Source organism: Erinaceus europaeus, chromosome 6 (genome assembly GCF_950295315.1).
Source record: "Erinaceus europaeus chromosome 6, mEriEur2.1, whole genome shotgun sequence".
Lineage (NCBI taxonomy): Eukaryota > Metazoa > Chordata > Mammalia > Eulipotyphla > Erinaceidae > Erinaceus > Erinaceus europaeus.
The window spans coordinates 27,356,009-27,377,343 of NC_080167.1; the positions used below are offsets into that span (position 1 = coordinate 27,356,009).

At 45.2% G+C, this 21,335-nt stretch overlaps 1 protein-coding gene across 3 annotated transcripts in view; it reads left to right on the forward strand.

Annotated features, from left to right (window-relative positions):
- The window catches only part of GNG4 (G protein subunit gamma 4), a 75,282-nt gene that overhangs the window by 25,133 nt on the left and 28,814 nt on the right, over positions 1-21,335 (forward strand). Inside the window, exons 2-3 of one of the 3 annotated variants that reach the window (XM_016188070.2) lie at positions 12,393-12,492; positions 16,976-17,084. In XM_016188070.2, the coding sequence (XP_016043556.1) occupies positions 16,986-17,084 (99 nt within the window). In that variant the 5' untranslated portion in view covers positions 12,393-12,492; positions 16,976-16,985. Of the gene's footprint in view, positions 1-12,392; positions 12,493-16,861; positions 16,882-16,975; positions 17,085-21,335 lie in introns of those variants that run through there. The other 2 variants (XM_060191973.1, XM_060191972.1) reach the window with 2 other exon arrangements.

A 21,335-nucleotide genomic window follows, 5' to 3' on the forward strand; every position in this document is an offset into this window, starting at 1 on the left:
ATGGCAAATAAGCATATGAAAAGATGATCCACACCATATGTTGTCAGGGAAATACCAGTGGAAACAACAGTAAGACAGTACTACACACCTCTTAGAATGTCCAACATCCGGGACTGGCTGGTGGTGCACCTGGTTGAGTGCACACATTACAGTGCACGGGGATCCAGGTTCAAGCTTCCGGTTCCCACCTGCAAGAAGAAAGCTTCACTAGCAGTGAAGCAGTGCTGCAAATTGTTTCTCCCTCTCTGTCTCCCCATCCCATCTCAACGTCCCTTAGGAAAGGGGGGGGGGGGAGAGAACATCACATACTGGTGAGAATGTGAAGCAACAGGAACTCTTTCATTGTTGATGGGAGTACAGACTGGGACTGACCCTTTCAAAGTCAGTTTGATGGTTGGTTTCTTAATCTAAGCGTACTCTTACAACACTGTCTAGCTGTTGTCCTCTTTGCTGTTTTCCCAAATGAACTGAAAATGTGCACCCACACACAGAGAACTACAGGTGGGTGCTTATAGTAGTTTTGTTCACAGTTGCCAAAACTTGGAAACAATGGAAATATCCTTCAGGGGGGTGAGTGGGTTAATAAGCAGAGGTGAATCTATTCAATAGTGAAGGTAGTATTTCAGTGCTAGAAAGCAGTGAGCTATCAACACATGGAAAGATCTGAAGAAATCTTAAGTGAATACTACTAGTAAAAGAAACTGATTTGTAGAGATTACATAAGGTATGATTCCAACTATATGACATTCTGGAAAAGGCAAAACCATAGAGACAGTGTGTGTGTGTGTGTGTGTGTGTGTGTATTATATATAATATATATATATATATTAGAGAACACAAAGAATTTAATAGATTTTTTTAAGAAAAGGTTTAGATTTATAGAACTGAGCATAAATGTGCTCACTGCCTCCACATACACAAATGTATAATGACACTTATCCACTGTGACAGTATTATACACAATTATCTTCACTGCCACAAATATCCTCTGAGGATCTATCCAGACCTATAGGATGTCCACCATGAAGACTGACTCCTAATGGAAATCAGTGGAGTTTGTTGATGGAGTGTCCATGTAGGCTCATCTGCTGACAAATGCCCCCACCTGATCAGGGATGTCTATGGTGGGAGAGACACTTCATAGAAAAGCATCAGAGAGGATGGAGCATTTCTGTTTACTGTTTAGTTTTGCTATGAACCTGAAACCTCTCAGATAAGTATCTGAGTTGTATATATAAAGAGAGTTAGAAATGTTGGCAAAAAGAGGGCTGAGAAAGTAAGAGAGAAAAGTACTATACCAAGGCAAGGGATGCCATCCCTGTGGTTCTGTGTGTATCCACAGGTCACAGTGCTAGCCTGCAAAAGACCCACTTCATTCCTACTGCCAAGGCCCCTGGTCCCTAAGCCACATGGGGTTCTCATCTGCCTGCTAGAAAGCCCTTCCTCATCAGCCTGGCATCTTCTCTGGTTCCTTCTGGGAGCTGCTGTCCAGATCATCCACTTTTCAGGATTTGAGAACACCAGTGATGATTACAGATTTTCTCAAGAGCTACACTTTATTTACAGTCCTCTCCTGGGAATTCAGGAACCAATCTGCAAGTAGCACTCTTGACTGAGATAAACAGCAGATTGCTGGAGATGAGAGGAACCAGTGATGCAGCTAGAAACAGCAAAGAAACCTTATTTGATCTGTCTTACTCCTAAAAATCTCATAGGATAAAATTAAAATTGGGAATAAATTGACATACATAACACATACACACACACACACACACACACACACACACACACACACCACTCTAGAAAGTGTTTTTCCAAGATGGATTTTGCTCTATAAGTGTTTGTAGAAAATGTGACCTCAGGGAGTTCTGGTGGTGGGGTGTGGAATTATCTCCCTCTTATCCTATGGTCTTGACAATATCTCCATTTTATAAATTAAAAAAAAATTTAAATGTGTTCTCAAATCATTCTAGGGATAAAATATGATAATAGTTTTCTTTTCTCAATTAAAATTATACTGCAGGGGAGACAGCATAATGGTTATGAAAAAAGACTTTCATATCTGAGGCTTCAAGTTTCCAAGTTCAATCCCCTGCACCACCAGTGCTCTGGTGTGCCTCTGTCTCTCATTAAAAGAAAGTTAAATAAATAAATTAGTTTTTAAGAATTCCATGGCAGACCAGGACATAGCTCACCCAGTAGAGTGTATACCTTGCCAAGCGTGAGGCCCTGGATCTAGGTCCTGGTACCACATTCAGCGCCATGGATGGCACCTAGGGAGCCCCATGGATGCTGTAGCAGTATTCTTCTTCTAGCGTTTGCCCTTCTTCCGTAGCCAGTCAACAGCGTCAGGTTGAGCCTGATGTCTGCTTGTTGCTGGCTTTGAAAGTGACTGGGATCCATGTGGATTCAGTCGGCTAGGAAGGATTGTCAGTTTCCCCAATAAATGGGTACTCACAGGATGCAACACGAGAAGGTCGATCCAATGCAGTATTGTGATGTCTTCTCTCTCCCTCTCTCTCTCTTTCAAGTAAAGAATAAAAATTCTGGCCAGGGAAGTCTCTCTAGCACATGCACATATGGTCATAGTTTTATTCCCTGATGCTAGATTTTTTTTTTTTTAATTACATGAAAACTCAAAAGTACCATTTTTCTGTGACAGTCATTCTTCACTTAGTATAAAAAGCAGCTTTCCTGTTGACTCATGTTATATGAAAATGGATTTGATGTAGTATGAAGGACTACTCTGTCTTTTTTGGTGTTTGAGTATGTGTTTACTAGTGATCTAGTAGTGGTTTATAAGACTAGGGTATAGTATTTCCACAATGCACCCACTACTCAAATTCTGTAGTAGACTCCCGTCTTCCATAACCACTGTAGTTCTCAACAGTCTTAAGGATAGTTGGACCACATTTTTTTTCTCCCCTTCCCCCCTCCTCCTCCTCCTCCTTTCTTTCTTTTTTGTTTTCCCTCCAGGGTTATCTCTGGGGCTCGGTGCCTACACTACGAATCCACTGCTCCTGGTGGCCATCTTTTTTCCATTGTTATTGTTGCTGTTGGATAAGATAGAGAGAAATTGAAAGAGGAGGGGGAGAGAAAGATAGACACCTGCAGACGTGCTTCCGTGCTTGCAAAGTGACCTCCCTGCAGGTGGGGAGCCGGGGGCTCAAACCAGGACCCTTGTGCCAGTCTCTCCTCCTCCTTTTTTCACATGCTTATATTTGGAGTAAAAATTTTACCTCAGGATGACTCATCCGTGAAGTCTTACCCACACTTGGTTTAGAGGCTTTTTAAATGGAACTTTGGGTTTAGAGTTGAGACTGGAATAGATTAGAACATTTGAGCTATTGAGGTAGGGTGTTTATTTTTTTTCTTTTTTCATTGAAGAAGGATATGAATTTTGGGTGTCTGGAGAATGGAGTGTTATGGGCTGAATTGTGTCTCTTCCCACTTCCCCAACAAGTTCAGAATGTCACAGAATGTATTTGGAGATAGGGATTAAAGAGGTAATTAATGGAGACACGAGGATGGGCTCTAAACCCATATAACCAGTTCCCTTATAAGAAAAGATTGGGGCACAGACATACTGAGAAAAACCTTATGAAGACAAAGCAAGAGGCCTACAAGATGAAGAGTAGGCTCTGAAGAAATTCTGCTGACATCTTAGTTTTGAATTTCCAGCTTCTTTAACTATAAGGGGGTAGAGTGGGGGTGTGTTGTTTAAGATCCCCAGTCTGGTACTTTGTTATGGCAGCCCAGATGACCTGATACATTTGAAGAGGGTGCATGATGAGAGGGTAATGCAGCTAAAACAGATTGCCACAGGGACAAGAGGCAGAATGGTTATGCAAAAGATGTTCATGCCTGAGGCAATCAATGTTCAGTTCTAGCACCACCAAAAATAAGAGGACTGAGCAGTACTCCATGTTAAAAAAAAAAAATTACCACAAACTTAGTGGCATAAAACAACAAGTTTATTACAGTCCACAAAGTCATCAATGAGATATTTGGTTTGTCACAGGAGATATTTGGTTTGTCAGAGAAAATCCACTGTGTGCCTTTCCCAACCTGTGGTGGCTGCAAATATTCCTTGCTGTGTGACTGCCTCCATTTCTCCATTTTCTTTTTTCTTTCTTTTCTTTTTTCTTTTTTTTTTTTTTTTACCGTCAGTGTTATTGCTGGGGCTCAGTGCTTTCGTGGCTCCATTGATGTGGCTTTTTTTTTTTTTTTTGGTTTCCTTTGTTTTTGTTTTTGTTTTTTACTAGAGGATAAAGGAAATAAGGAGATAAAGACAGACATAAGACATCTGCAGCACTGCTCCACTGTTTTTGAAACTTCCCTCTGCAGGTGGGGACCAGGGACTTGAAAGTAAGTCCTTGTATGAGGTAGTATGTGCACTCTACCAAGCGAGCCATTGCCTCTGCTTCCATTTTCTAAGCCAAAGGAGCATCTTCAGACCTCTGACACTAACTCTCCTGCCTTTCTTTCTTTCTCTTCTAAGGACCATGTGATTCAATTGCCCCATTTAAAAACTCCAGAATAATCTCATTACCTTAAAATCAGCTGATCAACACCATCAGTTCCATCTGCTATCTTAAATTTCCTTAATATAATGTAAAATGTTCTCAGGTTCTGGAGTTTAGGACATGATCACTTTGGGGAAGCCATTATTCTTCCTCCCACACCCTGGAAACAAAAGAAGATGAGATATGTCAATTACATTCTCATCTAACAGTGTTAATAGTAGATATGTTCCCTGGTTGGTAATTACATTAGAAACTGTGAATGAACATGAACTTCAAATACCTAAGGTAAATAGGGGTTTACTTTGGCTACTCCGAGTTTCAGTGATTCTTATATGGGGCATGTCTTCTGTGGGGAACTGGAATCTATGATGAAAAGATGTTCCTTCTGAAACATTGCTTTTAAAAAGTAAAAAGCCAACTTGCTGAGCAGCATCTATTTGATGTACAGTTGGAATCAGTGCTCAGTCCTTCAGAAATTGTTGGTAGACCCCAAGTCACAAACATAGGCAGCATCTACTTACTGATGTCTTACTGTCTTACTGCAGGGAGTTCCGTATTTAGGGATCACTGCCTGGTACTAACTACATTTTACTTTGATGAAGACATGTGGCCAAAGTGAAAGGAGAAAAATAACAGTTTGGTGGGAGCTTTAAAAACTGTCACCCTGGGAGTCGGGCTGTAGCGCAGCAGGTTAAGCGCAGGTGGCGCTAAGCACAAGGACCCGCATAAGGATCCTGGTTCAAGCCCTGGCTCCCCACCTGCAGGGGTGTCGCTTCACAAGCGGTGAAACAGGTCTGCAGGTGTCTATCTTTCTCTCCCTGTCTCTGTCTTCCCCCTCCCCTCTCCATTTCTCTCTGTCCTATCCAACAAAAATGACAATAATAACTACAACAATAAAACAACAAGGGCAACAAAAGGGAATAAATAAATAAAAATAAATATTTAAAAATATATTTTAAAAAAAACTGTCACCCTAGTATTCACCAAGATACAGCTGGGCCCTGGCATTGAGATCCACATCAGAGCGGATCCACGTGGGTGAGGCTAAGGGCTGGTCCCTGTGGATCAAGAGAAACCCTCCAAGGGAGAGACAGTGCACTTAGACTCGCAGTGGCTCGTTTTCACTCTGCCACTCAAACCCCAGCAAGGCTGATGGCTGACAAGGGCTCAAGTTGGAAAGGTAGATGGAGAAATTGGCGTGAACTCATTTCATTGATCAAACCCCACCCTCTGAATTTGTGCTGCTGTTAGAATGTGATGAACAGTATACGTGGTTCAGATAATTTCCAGGTTGGTATGGCTATCTCTGCAGACAGATGTTACCTTGAGAGCAAGCTTCACCTTTTCCCCAGTGGCAGTGACCAACAGCCTCATTTAAGACTGCTCCACTCCCTCCATGAGCTGTGTAATAACAGTCTGGTGACACCACCTCACTTGATGACACCTCAGATACGACCCTAGCAGTGTTGTGCCCTTGGGCCTGTAAAGACAAAGTAATTGGTTTTACTGACAGTAGAGTCTTTTACTTCTAGAAATCTGAAAATGGAAACTGGAAATAGCACTAGAGGTGAGCACGGCCCCTCTTTCCTCTGCTAACCCCATCACACTAGTGTGAGCCAAGGCTCTTACCTAGCCCTGCTTTCCAACTCATGCTTACCCTTCCCCTGTGAACCCTTCTTTCATCTGGACTCCTACAGCACCATTAAACCATAAGTTTCAAATCTCCATCTTCAGCTCTAACTCACTTCAACTCAGACTTATGTCACATCAGTCTCTCAGTCTGCTGGGCATCTCTTTTCAGTATTCTAAAGGTACTTTATGACCTTGCTGATGTGAACCCATTGCCCACTCCCTTGCAAACTCCACTTCTCTCTCTCTTTTTTAAATTGTTTATTTAAAAAAGGAGACATTAACAAAACTGTAGGATAAGAGGGGTACAACTCCACTCAATTCCCACGACCAGATCTCCATATCCCATCCCCTCCCCTGATAGCTTTCCTATTCTTTATCCCTCTGGGAGCATGGACCCAAGGTCATTGTGGGATGCAGAAGGTGGAAGGTCTGGCTTCTGTAATTGCTTCCCTGCTGAACATGGGCATTGACTGGTCGATCCATACTCCCAGCCTGCCTCTCTCTTTCCATAGTGGGGAAGGGCTCTGGGGGCTCCAGGACACATTGGTGGGGTCATCTGTCCAGGGAAGTCTGGTTTGCAATGACAGAGGACAGTAAAATCACTTTTTCATTTTAGAATCATCACTTTAATCTATCAGTAGTGTGGGGGATGAGTCACAGGTGATCAAGATAAGCAAGCAGATGAGTCAGGCAGCTAAATGGATCTAGATGAGAGACTCACTGAGTACAGAGGGAAGGGGAATAGTGGGCCGATGGAAAAGCTAGTACTAGTGTAGAACAAGGGGGGTGAGACTGGATCTGTCTGCTGGGTGAGTGAGGGAACTGAAGTTACTGTAACTCGTCATATATAAGAAAAGAGAAGAAGTGTTGGGGGGTTACTCACTAGTCTAGGGGGTACACAATAATCTGCAGTGAGTACCCCCCAACACTTCATCTGCACTATTCCAGCCTTTAGGTCCATGATTGTTCAACAATTTGTTTGGTTTTGCATGTTAACTCTCTTTTCAGCCACCAGGTTCCAGATGCCAGCATGATGCTAACCAGACTTCCCTGGACAGATGACCCCACCAATGTGCAGGGCTTCACTGATCTGGGCTGACTTTTTCAGATAGGTAGTGAGGCAGAGGGAGAGGAGGGGGGGGGATGCAAGTGAAACCACAGAACCCGTTTCCTCCAGCGCAGTGGCGGCTGGGCTAGAACCTGGGTCGCACACATGGCAAAGCCGTGCATTATCCAAGTGAGCTAATTTGTCAGATGTAGATTTTTAAAATACTTTTTCCTGTTGATTAATATTTTCAGTCTTGGGGCCAGGCGGTGGCACACCTGGTTAAGTGCACACACTACAGTGTGCGAAGAACTAGGTTCAAGCACCTGTTCCCCACCTGTAGGGGGAAAGCTTCATGAGTGGTAAAGTAGGGCTACAGATGTTTCTCTATTTCTCTTCCTTTTCTTTTTTTTTTTTTTTCCTCCAAGGTTATTGCTGGGCTCGGTGCCTGCACCATGAATCCACTGCTCCTGGAGGCCATTTTCCCCCCTTTTTTGTTGCCCTTGTTATTGTAGCCTTGTTGTGGTTATTATTATTGCCATTGTTGATGTTGTTCATTGTTGGATAGGACAGAGAGAAATGGAGAGAGGAGGGGAAGACAGAGGGGGGAGAGAAAGACAGACACCTGCAAGATCTGCTTCACTGCCTGTGAAGCGACTCCCCTACAGCTGGGGAGCCGGGGGCTGGAACCGGGATCCTTACGCCGGTCCCTGCGCTCTGCGCCACATGCGCTTAGCCCACTGCACCACTGCCCGACCCCCCTCTCTTCCTTTTTTATCTTCCCCTCCCCCCCATTTTTTTTTGCCTCCAGGATTATCACTGGGGCTCAGTGCCTGCACTATGAATCCACTGCTCCTAGTGGCCATTTTTCCCCCATTGTTGTTGTTATTGGATAAGACAGAAATTGAGAGAAGAGGGGAAGATAGAGGGGGAGAGAATTATAGACACCTGCAGACCTGCTTCACCACTTTCAAAACAACCCCCGCTGCAGGTGGGGAGCCAGGGGCTCAAACCAGGATCCTCATGCTGGTCCCTGCGCTTCACATTATGTGCTGTTAACCCAGTGCTGTACCGCCTGCCACCCCCCCCTCTATTTTTCTCTGTCTCTATCCAATAATAATTTTTTTAAATTTTTCAGACTTGATTTGGGGATGTAACTCAGTGGTAGAGTACACGCTTCACACATATGAGGTCCTCGATTCAATACCCAGCAACACACACACACACACACACACACACACACACACACTCACACACACACACACACGAAGAACTTTAACTGCAAGACTGAAGAAATAATAACAGAAGGCCTGAGGTGACCAGACAGATGAGAGAGTAGGCAGTATGAAGAGCCACAGCAAATATGTCCAGTTTCTGGATCTAGTATTTTATTCTGCAGCAGTTTATCAGAGGCCATTAAGGTCTGCCAACCTTCTCTAATATGCTTGACCTTAACAGAGGCCCAATAGGAAGGGCAGTCACCCGGTGATGGTCACTAGCAGAATCCAGCCTCATTCAGACCCACTGTGTTCTTTCTAAGAAGCCCTTGTCTCTTAAGTCCATCATGATACCTACTACGCTACAAGCTCCTCAGCCCTGAGCTTGTTGAGCCACCTGTATGGTTAAATATCAGATCAGACAGATGCTACCAGGCAACCAAGATATAAACTGAGTAATTGAAACCCAGATTGTAAAAGTACACCAACCTCCACTACCGCAGTATTTAATTTTGCAAAGCGGTTCAGGCAGAAGCGAGGCCATTCATACCCCTGCCTAGGACAGAGAACTTGACTGTCATCTCTGATGACACCCGATGGTCTGCTGCTCCTCTCATAAGTCGGGTCAGAACATTTAACTCCATCCTGAAATGACCACCAAAGAGCAAAATTTGTCACTGAAGCTAAAATACTGCTTTATGTTTCCATGTGCACATATAGGAAGTCTGCACCTTTGCATCCTAGGAGTTGGTGCAATAAGGTAAAGTGTTGGACCCACAAACATGAGGTCCTGAGTTGGATTCCTGTCGCATGTGCCAGAGTGGTGTTCTGGTTCTATCTCTTGTCAGGAAAGTAAATGTTATAAATAAAGTCTACATTCTTTGCTACTACACCTATTGGGATTTTTTGTTTTTTTAGGTAATTAGTATCTCCCTTCCTTTTGGTTCCCCTGTTTGGAAGCTAATGTGACCTCCATTTTAGAGGGATATTCCAGGTTTTCTACTCAAAATGTAAGATCTTCATGACTTTCCTAAATCAGTTTATCTTTTTTTTTAATTTTTAAATATTTATTTTCCTTTTTTGTTTCCCTTGTTGGTTTTCATTGTTGTTGTAGTAGTTGTTGTTGATGTTGTTGTTGGATAGGACAGAGAGAAATGGAGAGAGATGGGGAAGACAGAGAGGGGGAGAGAAAGACAGACACCTGCAGACCTGCTTCACCACCTGTGAAGCGACTCCCCTGCAGGTGGGGAGCTGGGGGCTCGAACTGGGATCCTTACGCCTGTCCTTGCACTTTGCGCCATGTGCGCTTAACCCGCTGCACTACTGCCTGACTCCCAAATCAGTTTATCTTAAAGTTGGGGTGAGGAATTTTTAAATTAGTGACTGCTCTGAACACTAGGAGACTTTCCCCTCAGTTTTGCCAGAAAAGCAACGCCCTCTTGTAGGCCTAACATCTAATGGAATTTTAGGATGAAAGCAGTAACTTCCTTATACTTCTTGTAATCCTGTTAGCTTGCGGGCATTGAACCAAAGACCAAAGCTGCATGATAGGTGCCATCAACAATGGAAATAGTGGCCGGAGACCAAAGTGTGACTAGTGACCCAAAGTCATGTGTCAGGCTCTCTTTCCTGAGGGCATTGGGGTTGGGAGAAGGGAGTGGTGGAGAAAGAACAGGACGGACCCGTTCTAGTCTGTGTCCAAAAATGTTAAACCCTAAAAGTGAGGGGCCAGGCAGTGGTGCACCTGGTTAAGCACATACAAGGACCCAGGTTCAAGCTACTGGGGGGTGGAGGGGGGAAGCTTCATGAGTGGTGAAGCGAGGCTGTAGGTATCTCTTGGTCTCTTTCACTCTCTATCTCCCTCCTTCCCTCTCTATCCAATAATAATAATAATACCCCTGAAAATGAGCACAGCTTTCCAAGATGGGATTTCTGCTGCAAATGATGTCGTCTTATGATTGGTTTTTCCAATTGAAAGTCTAAATTCAGTACTTTGGGTTCAAGCTTTGAATGGATTTTCAAGACAAACCTTGTTTCCTGATCACCTTATGGAGATCTTTGCTAAGATGTTTTGGCTAGGGGGAGGCAGAAAGCAGTAAAGTCACACACACACACACACACACACACACACACACACACACACACACGAGCATAGAAACAAATCTCTGGTCTGGGAACCTGGGGGCAAGTTGCTCAGGTTGTTGGGGCAGCACAGGTGCTCCTCGACTTGGTTTCTCTCCCCTGCCCTAGGACTGTGGCTCTCAGTCCCTCCTGAGCATAAGAATCTCCGCAAAAGCTTTCTAAAACAGAATGCCAATTCAGTGGCAGATGCTGCAGGCCAGGACACTGGGAAAGCCCCTGGAGAATGAGTCCAGGGGCCCAGGGTGGCCTTCCTGGAGAAGGAAGGAACAGGGCTGTTTATCTCTCTGTGGAGAGACTCAGACTTTAAAGAGCTACCTGAGGGAATCAGCTCCTGTGCTGAATGTCTTCTGGTTGGAATCAGGTCATTTCTAATGTGTGAGAATATGTATCAACATGTTACCCATCATTATCTCTGAAAAGGTTTTTGAATAGTTTCTTCTTTGCTGTAGTTTTTAAAAATTTTCTTATAATGGATATTCTAATTTTTTCATTGATTTTTTTATTGGATATTTTTATTTTTTCATTGATTTTTATTGGCTATTTTAATTTTTTCATTGATTTTTTTATTGGATATTTTAATTTTTCATTGATTTTTATTGGATATTTTATTTTTTCATTGATTTTTTTCTATTTTATTTGATAAGGTAGAGAGGAATTAAGAGGAGAGAGGTCGGTAAAGAAAGAAAAAGACAGACACCTGACTTACTGCTCATGAAATATCCCTTCTGCAGGTGGGGAGCAGGATGGGGCTCAAACTTGGGTCCTTGTGCTCAACCGTGTGTGCCATCACCCAGCCTCATTTATTATTATTATTGTTGTTGTTGTTTTTATTATTACTATTACTATTATCTCACCACCAGGGTTCTGTGGGGCTCTGTCCTATACAATTGTACCTCTCCTGGAGGATTTTTGTTTTCATAGAGAGACAGAGAAGGAGAGAGAAGAGACATCTGAGCATTGCTCCCCACTCAAAGCTTCCCCATGCAGGTGCTCCCTTGTGGTGGTCAGGGGCTCAAATCTAGGTCCCTGAGCATTATTATTTTTTCTTTTTTATTTATTTATTTTTTTATTTTTTGCCTCCAGGGTTATTTCTGGGGCTCAGTGCCTGCACCATGAATCCACGGCTCCTGGAGGCCATTTTTTCTCCCTTTTTGGTTTTTGTTGCCCTTATTGTTGTAGCCTTGTTGTGGTTATTATTACTGTTGTTGATGTCGTTTGTTGGATAGGACAGAGAGAAATGGAGAGAGGAGGGGAAGACAGAGAGGGGGAGAGAAAGACAGACACCTGCAGACCTGCTTCACCGCCTGTGAAGCGACTCCCCTGCAGGTGGGGAGCTGGGGGCTCAAACTGGGATCCTTACTCTGTTCCTTGTGCTTTGCGCCATGTACGCTTAACCGGCTGCGCTACCACCCAACCCCCATCCCTGAGCATTATTACAGTGTGCTCTCTTCTGGGTGAGACATGTCTTTGATCTGACTTTTTAAAATAATTTATCTATAAGAAAAAGAAGGAAGAGGAGAGAGAGAACCCAAGTATCACTCAGACTTGAGAGTCCAATGTTTTATCCTCTAAGAAAAAACATCTAAATCACCTGTTCAGCAGAATTCTGGCTGAGGCTTGGACAGCAAGTTGGGGAACATGCTAATTGGCCTAGAGATGACCCCAGTTGTAGACTGGGGCCTCTCTTCTGCCTTGAGCTCGCTGTGGTCTGACCTGAGAGTCTTCTAGGCTGACAGAGACAGCCGCTGAGCCACTGAGCCAAGGGAGGGTACAGTGGGGGACACCTGGTTTCTGCTGTCCCTTGTGACCTAGCTGCGTTTGTTCTTGCAGGGGAGCCTCTCAGCAGGGGAGCCCTGAATCAGCCTCTCATCTGACAGCTGTTGCCAGCTTGTCTTCTGCCTAGGCCTGTCGCTGTGTCGCCTCTCCACAGGTGAGAAGCAAAGCATCCTGGCCAGGTGCCGGTTCTCTCTGGAGAGCAGATGTTTTTGCCAGCAGGGGGTGAGGAACCACCAGGATCCTCCTGTGTGACCAGGTGCTCACACCATGTCTTTATTCCTTAAGCTATTGTCACTGAGTGTCCCCTCTCTTATCCTCTGCAGCAGATGTAGGGCTCTTATTAGATCATTTTTGCAAATTACACAACACCTTCGATTGTCTCCTTTCAGAGTGGATGGTGCCCCTATTTTGAGGGATTGGGGGGGTGGGGGAATGAGAGTTGAGCCACTAATTGGGAAATCAAACTGTGTGTTTCCCTTCAGAAAAGGTTTATCAAGCATCAGGAAGATAGCACACATGTTTACCCAACAAACTTTCTTACCTGAGGCTCTGAAATCATAGGTTCGGTCCCATACACTACCATAAGCCAAAGCCAAGCGGTGCTTTGGAAAAAACAGACAGCTCACTGGGACAGTATGACTGTGCTGTCATGTGTACAACCCAGGTTGGAGCCCAGCTCCCTCCACACTTTGGAACTCTCTCTCTCTCTTTCTCTCTCTATCTGACATAGTAAGTCTGGAGCAGTGAAGACACTGTGATGACAAAAACAGAAAATTAAAAAAGGGGAAGGTATGGGGAAGGGAAAGGAGGGGACGGGAGGGGAGGGGAGGGGAGGAAGGAGTGGAGGGAAGAACATGTCAGGCTAGAGAGGCAGCTTAGCACATGGGATGTGTGCTTAAGGGCGCAGATTTCATTCTTGGCACTGCCATAAACTAGAACTAAATAGTGCTCTGATCGCTCTCTTATATAAAAATAAATCTTAGAAGAAGGGGGGAGGGAGGAGAAGGAGAAGGAAGGAAGGGAGGGAGGGAGGGAGGGAGGGAGGGAAGGCCAGATAGCTCAATAGGTAGAGTATATACCTTGTCATGCCACATTGCCCAGGTTCAAACCCTTGCACCATGTAGGAGCACCATAGCTGGATCTCAACACCTGTCTCTCTGTCTCTCTCTCTCTTTCTCTCTATCAAAATAAAAAAGTCAATCAGATTACACATGCAGATAGCCCCATTTCCACAGTGATTGGAAGGAAGGTAGGAAAGAAGGAAGGAGAGAGAAGGAAGGAAGAGAAGGATGAAGGGGAGAGGAAATACAGAGGGAAGGAGAGATATGTCACTTGGGAAAACATTGTTAGTCACTGTGAAGGGAGAGATCCAGTAACACTTGACCCCAGTCCCATGCTCAGCTTAGGTGAGTTGGTCCCTTTGGGCCCTAAGTCAGCTCACCGGAAATAGCTATCTTCCAAGCTTCTAGCAGGTTTCAGCACTCTGCCAACAACTCGGGGAGACAAGTCCTACGGGTCCATGAGGGAAAGATGGTCTTGCTCTCCAGTGCTGGAGCCTTCAGAGCTCAGAACTCTTCGCATGCAATCCTGTGTTGTGTCCTGGAGGAAGGAGGCAGACATAGCTCAGTGGGAGCTTTTTCAGGTATTAAGCAGCCAGAGTTCTAGCTCTGTGTTGTGAACTTTAGCATGTGTCAAAAATAACCCTGTTTGTTTGAGACTAGAGGAAGAATGAGCAAATAGCTGAGGAGGATCAGGGCATTAGACCCCAGTTCTAGAAGCGAGCAGGAGGGCTGGCCCATGAGTCAGAGGAGGTGCTGCTTCTGCCGGCAGTGCTTTCTGTTCACTCACACATAGGCCCTCATACACTCACTAACTCACTTACCCTTTAAGTCTGTCACACCCCCACACATATTCCCCCCTTCTCTCTCTCTCTCTCTCTCTTCCTCTCTCTCTCTCTCTCTCACACACACACACTCTCTCTCTCCATCGCACACTCATACCACACATCCACAGAGCACCTCTGCTTTCCATTACCCTTCCTCTGTCTTCATTTTCATTCATCCTGAGTTCAACTTCCTTTTCCTCAGTCACAATTTCCCCAACTCCTGAAATCCAAAGTCAATGATGAGAGAAGGCAAAGGTAAGTTCTGGAATGGCAGGTGGAGGGGGCTAAGATCTGAAGGCAAGTATTTGGCTTTTGAGGGTTTTGTTTGTTTTTTACTTGCACCAGGCTGTCTCTTGCTTCCTTTTGTGTGGGGCACAAGGGGCTGTAGACACACTCACGCACAGAGGGATGGCCAGAGGGGCTCACACATCTAGACTGGCCCAGGGCATGCACACTGCGGGCGTGGACACAGCAGGGGCACACACTGACCTGAACACACACTAAGAAATGCAAGCACATCTATCTAAGGAAGAGGAGGAGAAGTTGACTGTTTAGGCCTGGTTTTCAAGCCCCAAATACTCCTGTAAAAGTTCCTGACCCAGACAGGAACACAAACACCTGTTAAACTCTGATTCAGGAGACTCATCTATGACTTTTTTTTTTTTTTTTTGAGCTGGGGCTCGGTGCCTGCACTACAAAGCCACTGCTCCTGGAGGCCATTTTCCCCATTTTGTTGCCCCTGTTGTTACCCTTGTTGTTGTCATTATCACTATTGTTGTCATTGCTGCCGTTGTTGCTGGATAGGACAGAGAGAAATCGAGAGAGGAGGGGAGAGAAAGATAGACACCTGCAGACCTGCTTTACCGCCTGTGAAGGGACCCCCCCTGCAGGTGGGGAGCTGGGGGCTCAAACCAGGATCCTTATGCCAGTCTTGCTCTTTGCACCATGTGTGCTGAACCTGCTGTGCTATCACTCGACCCCCTCACCTATGACCTTTAACAAGAAAGTGATTTAATCTCCTGTAGATAAATGAAGTTATTACCATCAGAATGCCAGGTTGTGGCATACCTAGTTAAGCACTCACATTATAGTGCACAAGGACCCAGGTTCAAGCCCCTGACCCCCACCTGCAGGGGGAAAGCTTCACGAGGACTGCAGGTGTCTGTCTCTCTCCCTCTCTATCTCCCCTCCCCTCTCCTCTCAGTTTCTGTGTCTTTCCAATTGAAAAAAAGTTACCATCATGCCTTGTCTGGGCCAGATATTGCACCATTCCAAGTCTCCTATGTGGCCTGTCCCCAGCTCTCGGGCTGGAATGCTGGGACTCTGTGTATGGAATTTCTCACCAGATGGTATAGCAACAGTCTGAAGCATATGCCCTCCCATGGGACAGTTGAGTGGTCTTAATCACGTATCATCATTTGTTCGCAGGTCTAGGAGAATTTCTTCCTTCTCCCTCAAAAGACAAATCTACAAGTGGTGTGTGTCTGTGCATTGTGTGTGTAAAGTTCTGTGGGTGGCATCAGATTAAAACAGATAATAAAGCAGTTTCACTCGTGGAAGATGTGTGCTTAGACCTACAGATTGCTGAGGAGACCATGTGTAGTAATGCAAAGACCCCTTAGGGAGGTTCATTTTGCTATTTTGGGCTTGGTTTGTTTTTGTTCTTGTTTTTCACCACTAGAGTTATCCCTGGCACTTGGGATAACAGTCTGACTGAACTGTTCCTACAGGCCATTTTTTCCTCCCCTCCCCCATTTTTTTGATAGAGGATGAAGGAGATTAAAAAGAAGAAGAAGAAGAAGGGAGTCAGGTGGTAGCTCAGTGGGTTAAGCACAGGTGGCGCAAGGTGCAAGGACCAGTATAAGGATCCTGGTTCAAGCCCCCGGCTCCACACCTGCATGGGAGTCGGTGTGGAGCCGGGGGCTTGAACAAGCAGTGAAGCAGGTCTGCAGGTGTCTATCTTTCTCTCCCCTCTCTGTCTTCCCCTCCTCTCTCCATTTCTCTCTGTCCTATCCAACAACGACTACATCAATAATAACTACAACAATAAAACAACAAGGGCAACAAAAAGGAATAAATAAATATTTAAGAAGAAGAAGAAGAAAAAGAAGGAGAGATAAGGGGAGAGGGAGACAGAGAGAAGAAGAGACACCTGCAGCACTGCTCCACCACTCGTGAAGCTTCCTTCCTGAAGGTGGGGACCAGGGACTTGAACCCAGTTCTCCATGCATGGTTACATGTGTGCTCTAGCAGGTCCTTCACCATCTTTAGGTTAGGTTTCAAAACTTTGAGTTTGGTTTCTGGGTCCACACATTTTGGCTCTGGGACATTTTTCTGTTGGCTTGATATCTCTGAGTTTGGTACCTGGTTTAACTTACAAGATGAAAGTTAGTATTGTTTTACCAGCTCTGTGGTCTGCTAGGAGGATGAATGAGCAGGTGTGCAAATGATATATTACTGGTAAAGCATCACACCAGTGTCAAGGTAGTCCTTTACAGCGTGAGAGTAGTGGAGTTGCTCTTACTCCCTTATCCTGTGGCTGAGAGAGTCTTTCCAAGCAGAAAGATAACATTTTGTTCCCATCACTCTAGTGAAGCAGTCCTTCCTCTCTTCCCAGGAGCGTTTACTCCCAGAGACATCTTGGCTTGAACAGAGAAAGTAGAGGGGCACTTAAGGGGAGACAGTTGACGAAACGTTCTGCCTGGCCTTTGACCAAACTTCACTTTCAGCCCATTGACTTTGGTTGTTTCAGGGGCAGCAGAATGAAAGAGGGAATGTCCAATAACAGCACCACAAGCATCTCCCAGGCCAGGAAGGCCGTGGAGCAGCTAAAGATGGAAGCCTGCATGGACAGGGTGAAGGTAAGCGCACACAACTATCCTTGCTCTCTGACCAAAAGCCAGATCCACCTACTATCCCCCACCCCCACCCTTCAGAGCAGCCTTGGGAGAGGGAGTTAACACACAACCCAGCAGAGCATTCAGCCAGCCTTAGCAGCTGTAACATTTACAAACTCGCGTTTGCCTCAGAGTTCTGAGTGTGCCCAAGGATTCAAGTGATGCAAAATACACAGCATACATGAATTCCGTAAGGAGTTGCCCAAAATAGACTCATATTCACCGTGGCTCTATTTAGCTCCGTTGTCATGCCAATAAGCGAGAAAGGGAGTTGAACAGTGAGATCAATCATTGTTTTCCTGCCTGATCCAGCAACTTTGAGGTTAGACAACAATTGGGTATTTTGACAGGGGGCACTGTTGAAAGTGAGGCATTGAACCGTGCCTGTCAAATGTTCCTTTGGGGAAAGTGAAGAGAGTTGCCAGCTACCTCCCACCGTGTGCATTTCACTGATGAACTTAGAGCTCTTCATGGTGGCTGAAGTGAAGCAAGATGAAGCCACCTTGTCTCCAGATGCCACTTAGCAGTGAGCAGGAGGCCTGGTGTGTGGCCCTGACATGCGGTTTAGGTTCACTAACTGGAACAGAGTCACAGCCCCAGGAGGACTCTGACATGGGAAACTCAGGTTCAGTGTGGCTCTGGCTTTGGGGGACACAAAGCCTGGGCTCTCACACAGGTATCTGGGATTCAAAAAAAAGACAACCCATGGGGGCTGTGGATGATTGCAAAAGCTGCCTGCTGGTAGTGAGAGCTGTGCCCATGTAACTTTCCTGTCACAGAGATCATCCCTCACACTTGTTCTGGCCATACACAGGACCTGTTCTGTCTCCATGAGGATGGCTGTTTCCTTACCTTGTGAGTTATAGGGACTGATTCTCCAAAGGGACAACCAACGTGCACAGAAAGTGACATGATGCTATAAGAAGTAAAGAAGCAGGAAGGTAGTGCTGCAGGTTAAGTGCACATGATGCAGAGCGCAAGGACCAGCTTAAGAATCCTGGTTCAAGCTCCCTGATCCCCACCTGCAGGTGGGGTCGCTTCACAGGAGGTAAAGCATCTACAAGTGTCTGTCTTTCTCTCCCCCTCTCTGTCTTCCCCTCTTCTCTCCATTTCTCTCTGTCCTATCCAACAACAACAACAGCAATAACAACAATAACATGGGCAACAAAATGGGGAAAATGGCCTCCAGGAGCAATGGATTCATAGTGCAGGCACAGAGCCCCAGTGATAACCCTGGAGGCAAAAAAAAAAAAAAAAAAAGGAATGTGGTAGGATAGAAGTTGAGGCCAGCCAAGTAGCTCACTTACAGTATGCTGCTTCACCATGCATATGACCCAGGTTCAAGCCTGGCCCCACTGCATTGGGCAGAGCTTAGTTTTATGGTCAGCCTCTGTCTCTCTGCTTCTCTGTCTCTCTCCTCTCTTTCTCTCCCTACCTCTCTGTCTCTATCCCAAAAGAAAGAAAGAAGGGAGGAAAGGAAGGGAGGAAGGGAGGAAGGAAGGAAGGAAGGAAGGAAGGAAGGAAGGAAGGAAGGAAGGAAGGAAGACAGGAAGGTTGGTATAAGTAAATTGGTAGGACTCAAGCATATATATCCTGGCCGCACTAATACTAACAATTAGACATCAGTTCTTGACCTCTAGGCTAAAGGAGGCAGTAGGGAATCAGACAGTTCTAAAACAGGACAACCCTTATAGCACAGACATGGATTTAGGATTGTGTCCTGCCAACATTCAGCAAACACCAGCTGAGAGGTGAGGACTGTGGTGAGATTGGCTCTTTTGAGAAATGCCTATCAGTGCCCAGAGATACCCGGTATGGCTCTGGGCTAGAAGCCCTAGTAGAATGGCCCCTGCTTTATTGCTCAGGCAAGATGGTTCTGAGGTGACATCAAAAAGGCAAGGGTGGCTTGAGTCAATCATGGCTTATGTCAAGCAGTTGAAGTTGGCAGACGTTCTGCTGGGCAAGCAGCTCTGACAGCAGGGCAGGACACCGTCCTCACAGGTACAGATCATAGAAACCTGTGGAGGTGAAGCCTAGGCCATGAGGACACTTCACCAGTCATCAACAGACAGGTCTCAGAGGTGGAGAGGGGAAGACAGCAGGTGTTGTGTGGAACAGATAGCACAACTGGATTAGAGAAGCACCACAAAGTGAGAGAGAGAGAGAGAGAGTAGAAAGGGGAGGAGGAATTAGAGCCTAACTGTGAAGCTACACAGCCAGAGAATGGAAAGAGAGAAGAACAGATTTGATAATACGTCAGTTGTCGTGCTGGGGTTGAAGAGAATTCTGTCAGAAAGCATTCTCCTTATTACTGTTATCTTTATTTATTGGATAGAGACAGCCAGAAATTGAGAGGGAAGGGAGCACATAGAGAGGGAGGGACAGAGAGACAGCTGCAGGGTGCTTCACCACTCACGAAACTTTACCCTTGCAGGTAAGGACCGGGGCCTTGAACCAGGTCCATGCACATTGTAACAGATGCACTCAACCATGTGCACCAAAAGCCCCTTTCAGAAAGTATTCTCACCTGTGGCCATCCCCACCACTGGTGGCAGATGAAGGGCTCTTCAGCAGTGACAAAAAGCACAGACACTGTCTAAAAAAAGGACAAGAAGTCAGAAGTTACTTCAAAGTCAAGAGCTTATTATTTTCAAGGACCCTCAGTCCAGTTTCTGTGCTGACTACGATGTGGAAATGTGACTCTTCGAGCTGGAAGAGGTATCTTCAGGCTCTGTTAAGTTCAATTTAAAGAACAGGGTGGTGAAGAAGGAAAAGGAGGAGGACATATGGAGGTAGTAATGTTGTCATGAGTGGCTTGGAGGGGAAGAGAGGATTGGATCAGTGAAAAAAAGGGGGCAGTTGTGTATAAATGTGGACAGATAGTTGTAGAGATGATAGCTGGCCCATGTCTACAGCCTTAGGGGAACTGTGGTGGATTGCAGTGGGGAGACTGAAGATTCAGAACCCTGGTGGTGGGAATGGTGTGTATTCAAACCCCTGTTGACATGTAATTTTGTAAAATTAGGAAAAAGAATTAATTAGAAAGAAAGAAAGAAAGAAAGAAAGAAAGAAAGAAAGAAAGAGAGAAAGAACAGGGTAGTGACACCCATGTCAGTGCTGGTTCAAAACTTGACAGAGTTTTGTCACTAAAGAGATAATGTAGGGCCACTTGAGAGAGGGTGGCCCTGAGGAGCCATAGCCCCATGAAGCTGCACAATTCTTTGGTTTTCTTGTTCATGCTGCCTTGGAGAATATGTGTGGAGGGCTATGTGCTATTCCACTGTTCCTAGGCCAACTCTTTTCATTTATTTTTATTTACAGTTAGAGAGACCATAGCACCACTCCACCATCTGTGGAGGTCCCCTTGTGCTCCATGTGGTGTCAGAACTCAAATCCAGAGGGGCTAGGTGGTGGCACACCAGGTTGAGTGCACATGTTGCAATGCTGAAGGACCCTGGTTCGAGTCCCCGGTCCCCACCTGCAGGGTGAAAGCTTTGCAAGTGATGAAGCCGTGCTGCAGGTGTCTCTCTGTCTCTTCCCCTCTCTGTCTCCCCCTTCCTCTTGACTTCTGGCTATCTCTGTCCAATAAAGAAAATATTTTTTAAAATTATTAAAATAAATAATTAAATAAATAAAAGAACTCAAATTCAGGTCTCACCCATAGCTAACTATCACATGAGCTATCTCTTGACCAGCATTTCTTTAAATATTTTATTTATTTTATTTTTGAGATGTACAGAGAGAGAGAGAAAAAAAAAAAAAACACCAGAGCACTCCTCAGCTGTGGCTTATGTTGGTATGGGGTATTGAACCTGGAACTTTTAGAGCCTCCGGCACCAGAGTCTGCTTGCGTAACCATTATGCTATCTACCACACCTGACCACCATTTTTTAAATCATGTTAAAATATACATAACGGGCCAGGTGGTGGTACACCTGGTTGAGCACATGTATTACAATGCACAAGGACCTGGGTTTGAGCCCCCAGTTCCCACCTGCAGGAGGAGAGCTTGGTGAGTGGTGAAGCAGTGCTGCAGGTGTCTCTCTGTCTCTCTACCTCTCTATAACCCCCTTCCCTCTTGATTTCTGGCTGTCTCTATCCAATAAATAAAGATTAAAAAATACATAAATAAAGAGGTTAAAAAAGAAAAGATACAGATAACAGAATTTGCCATTGTAACCATTTTTATTACAATGCAGTGACATTAACATTTGT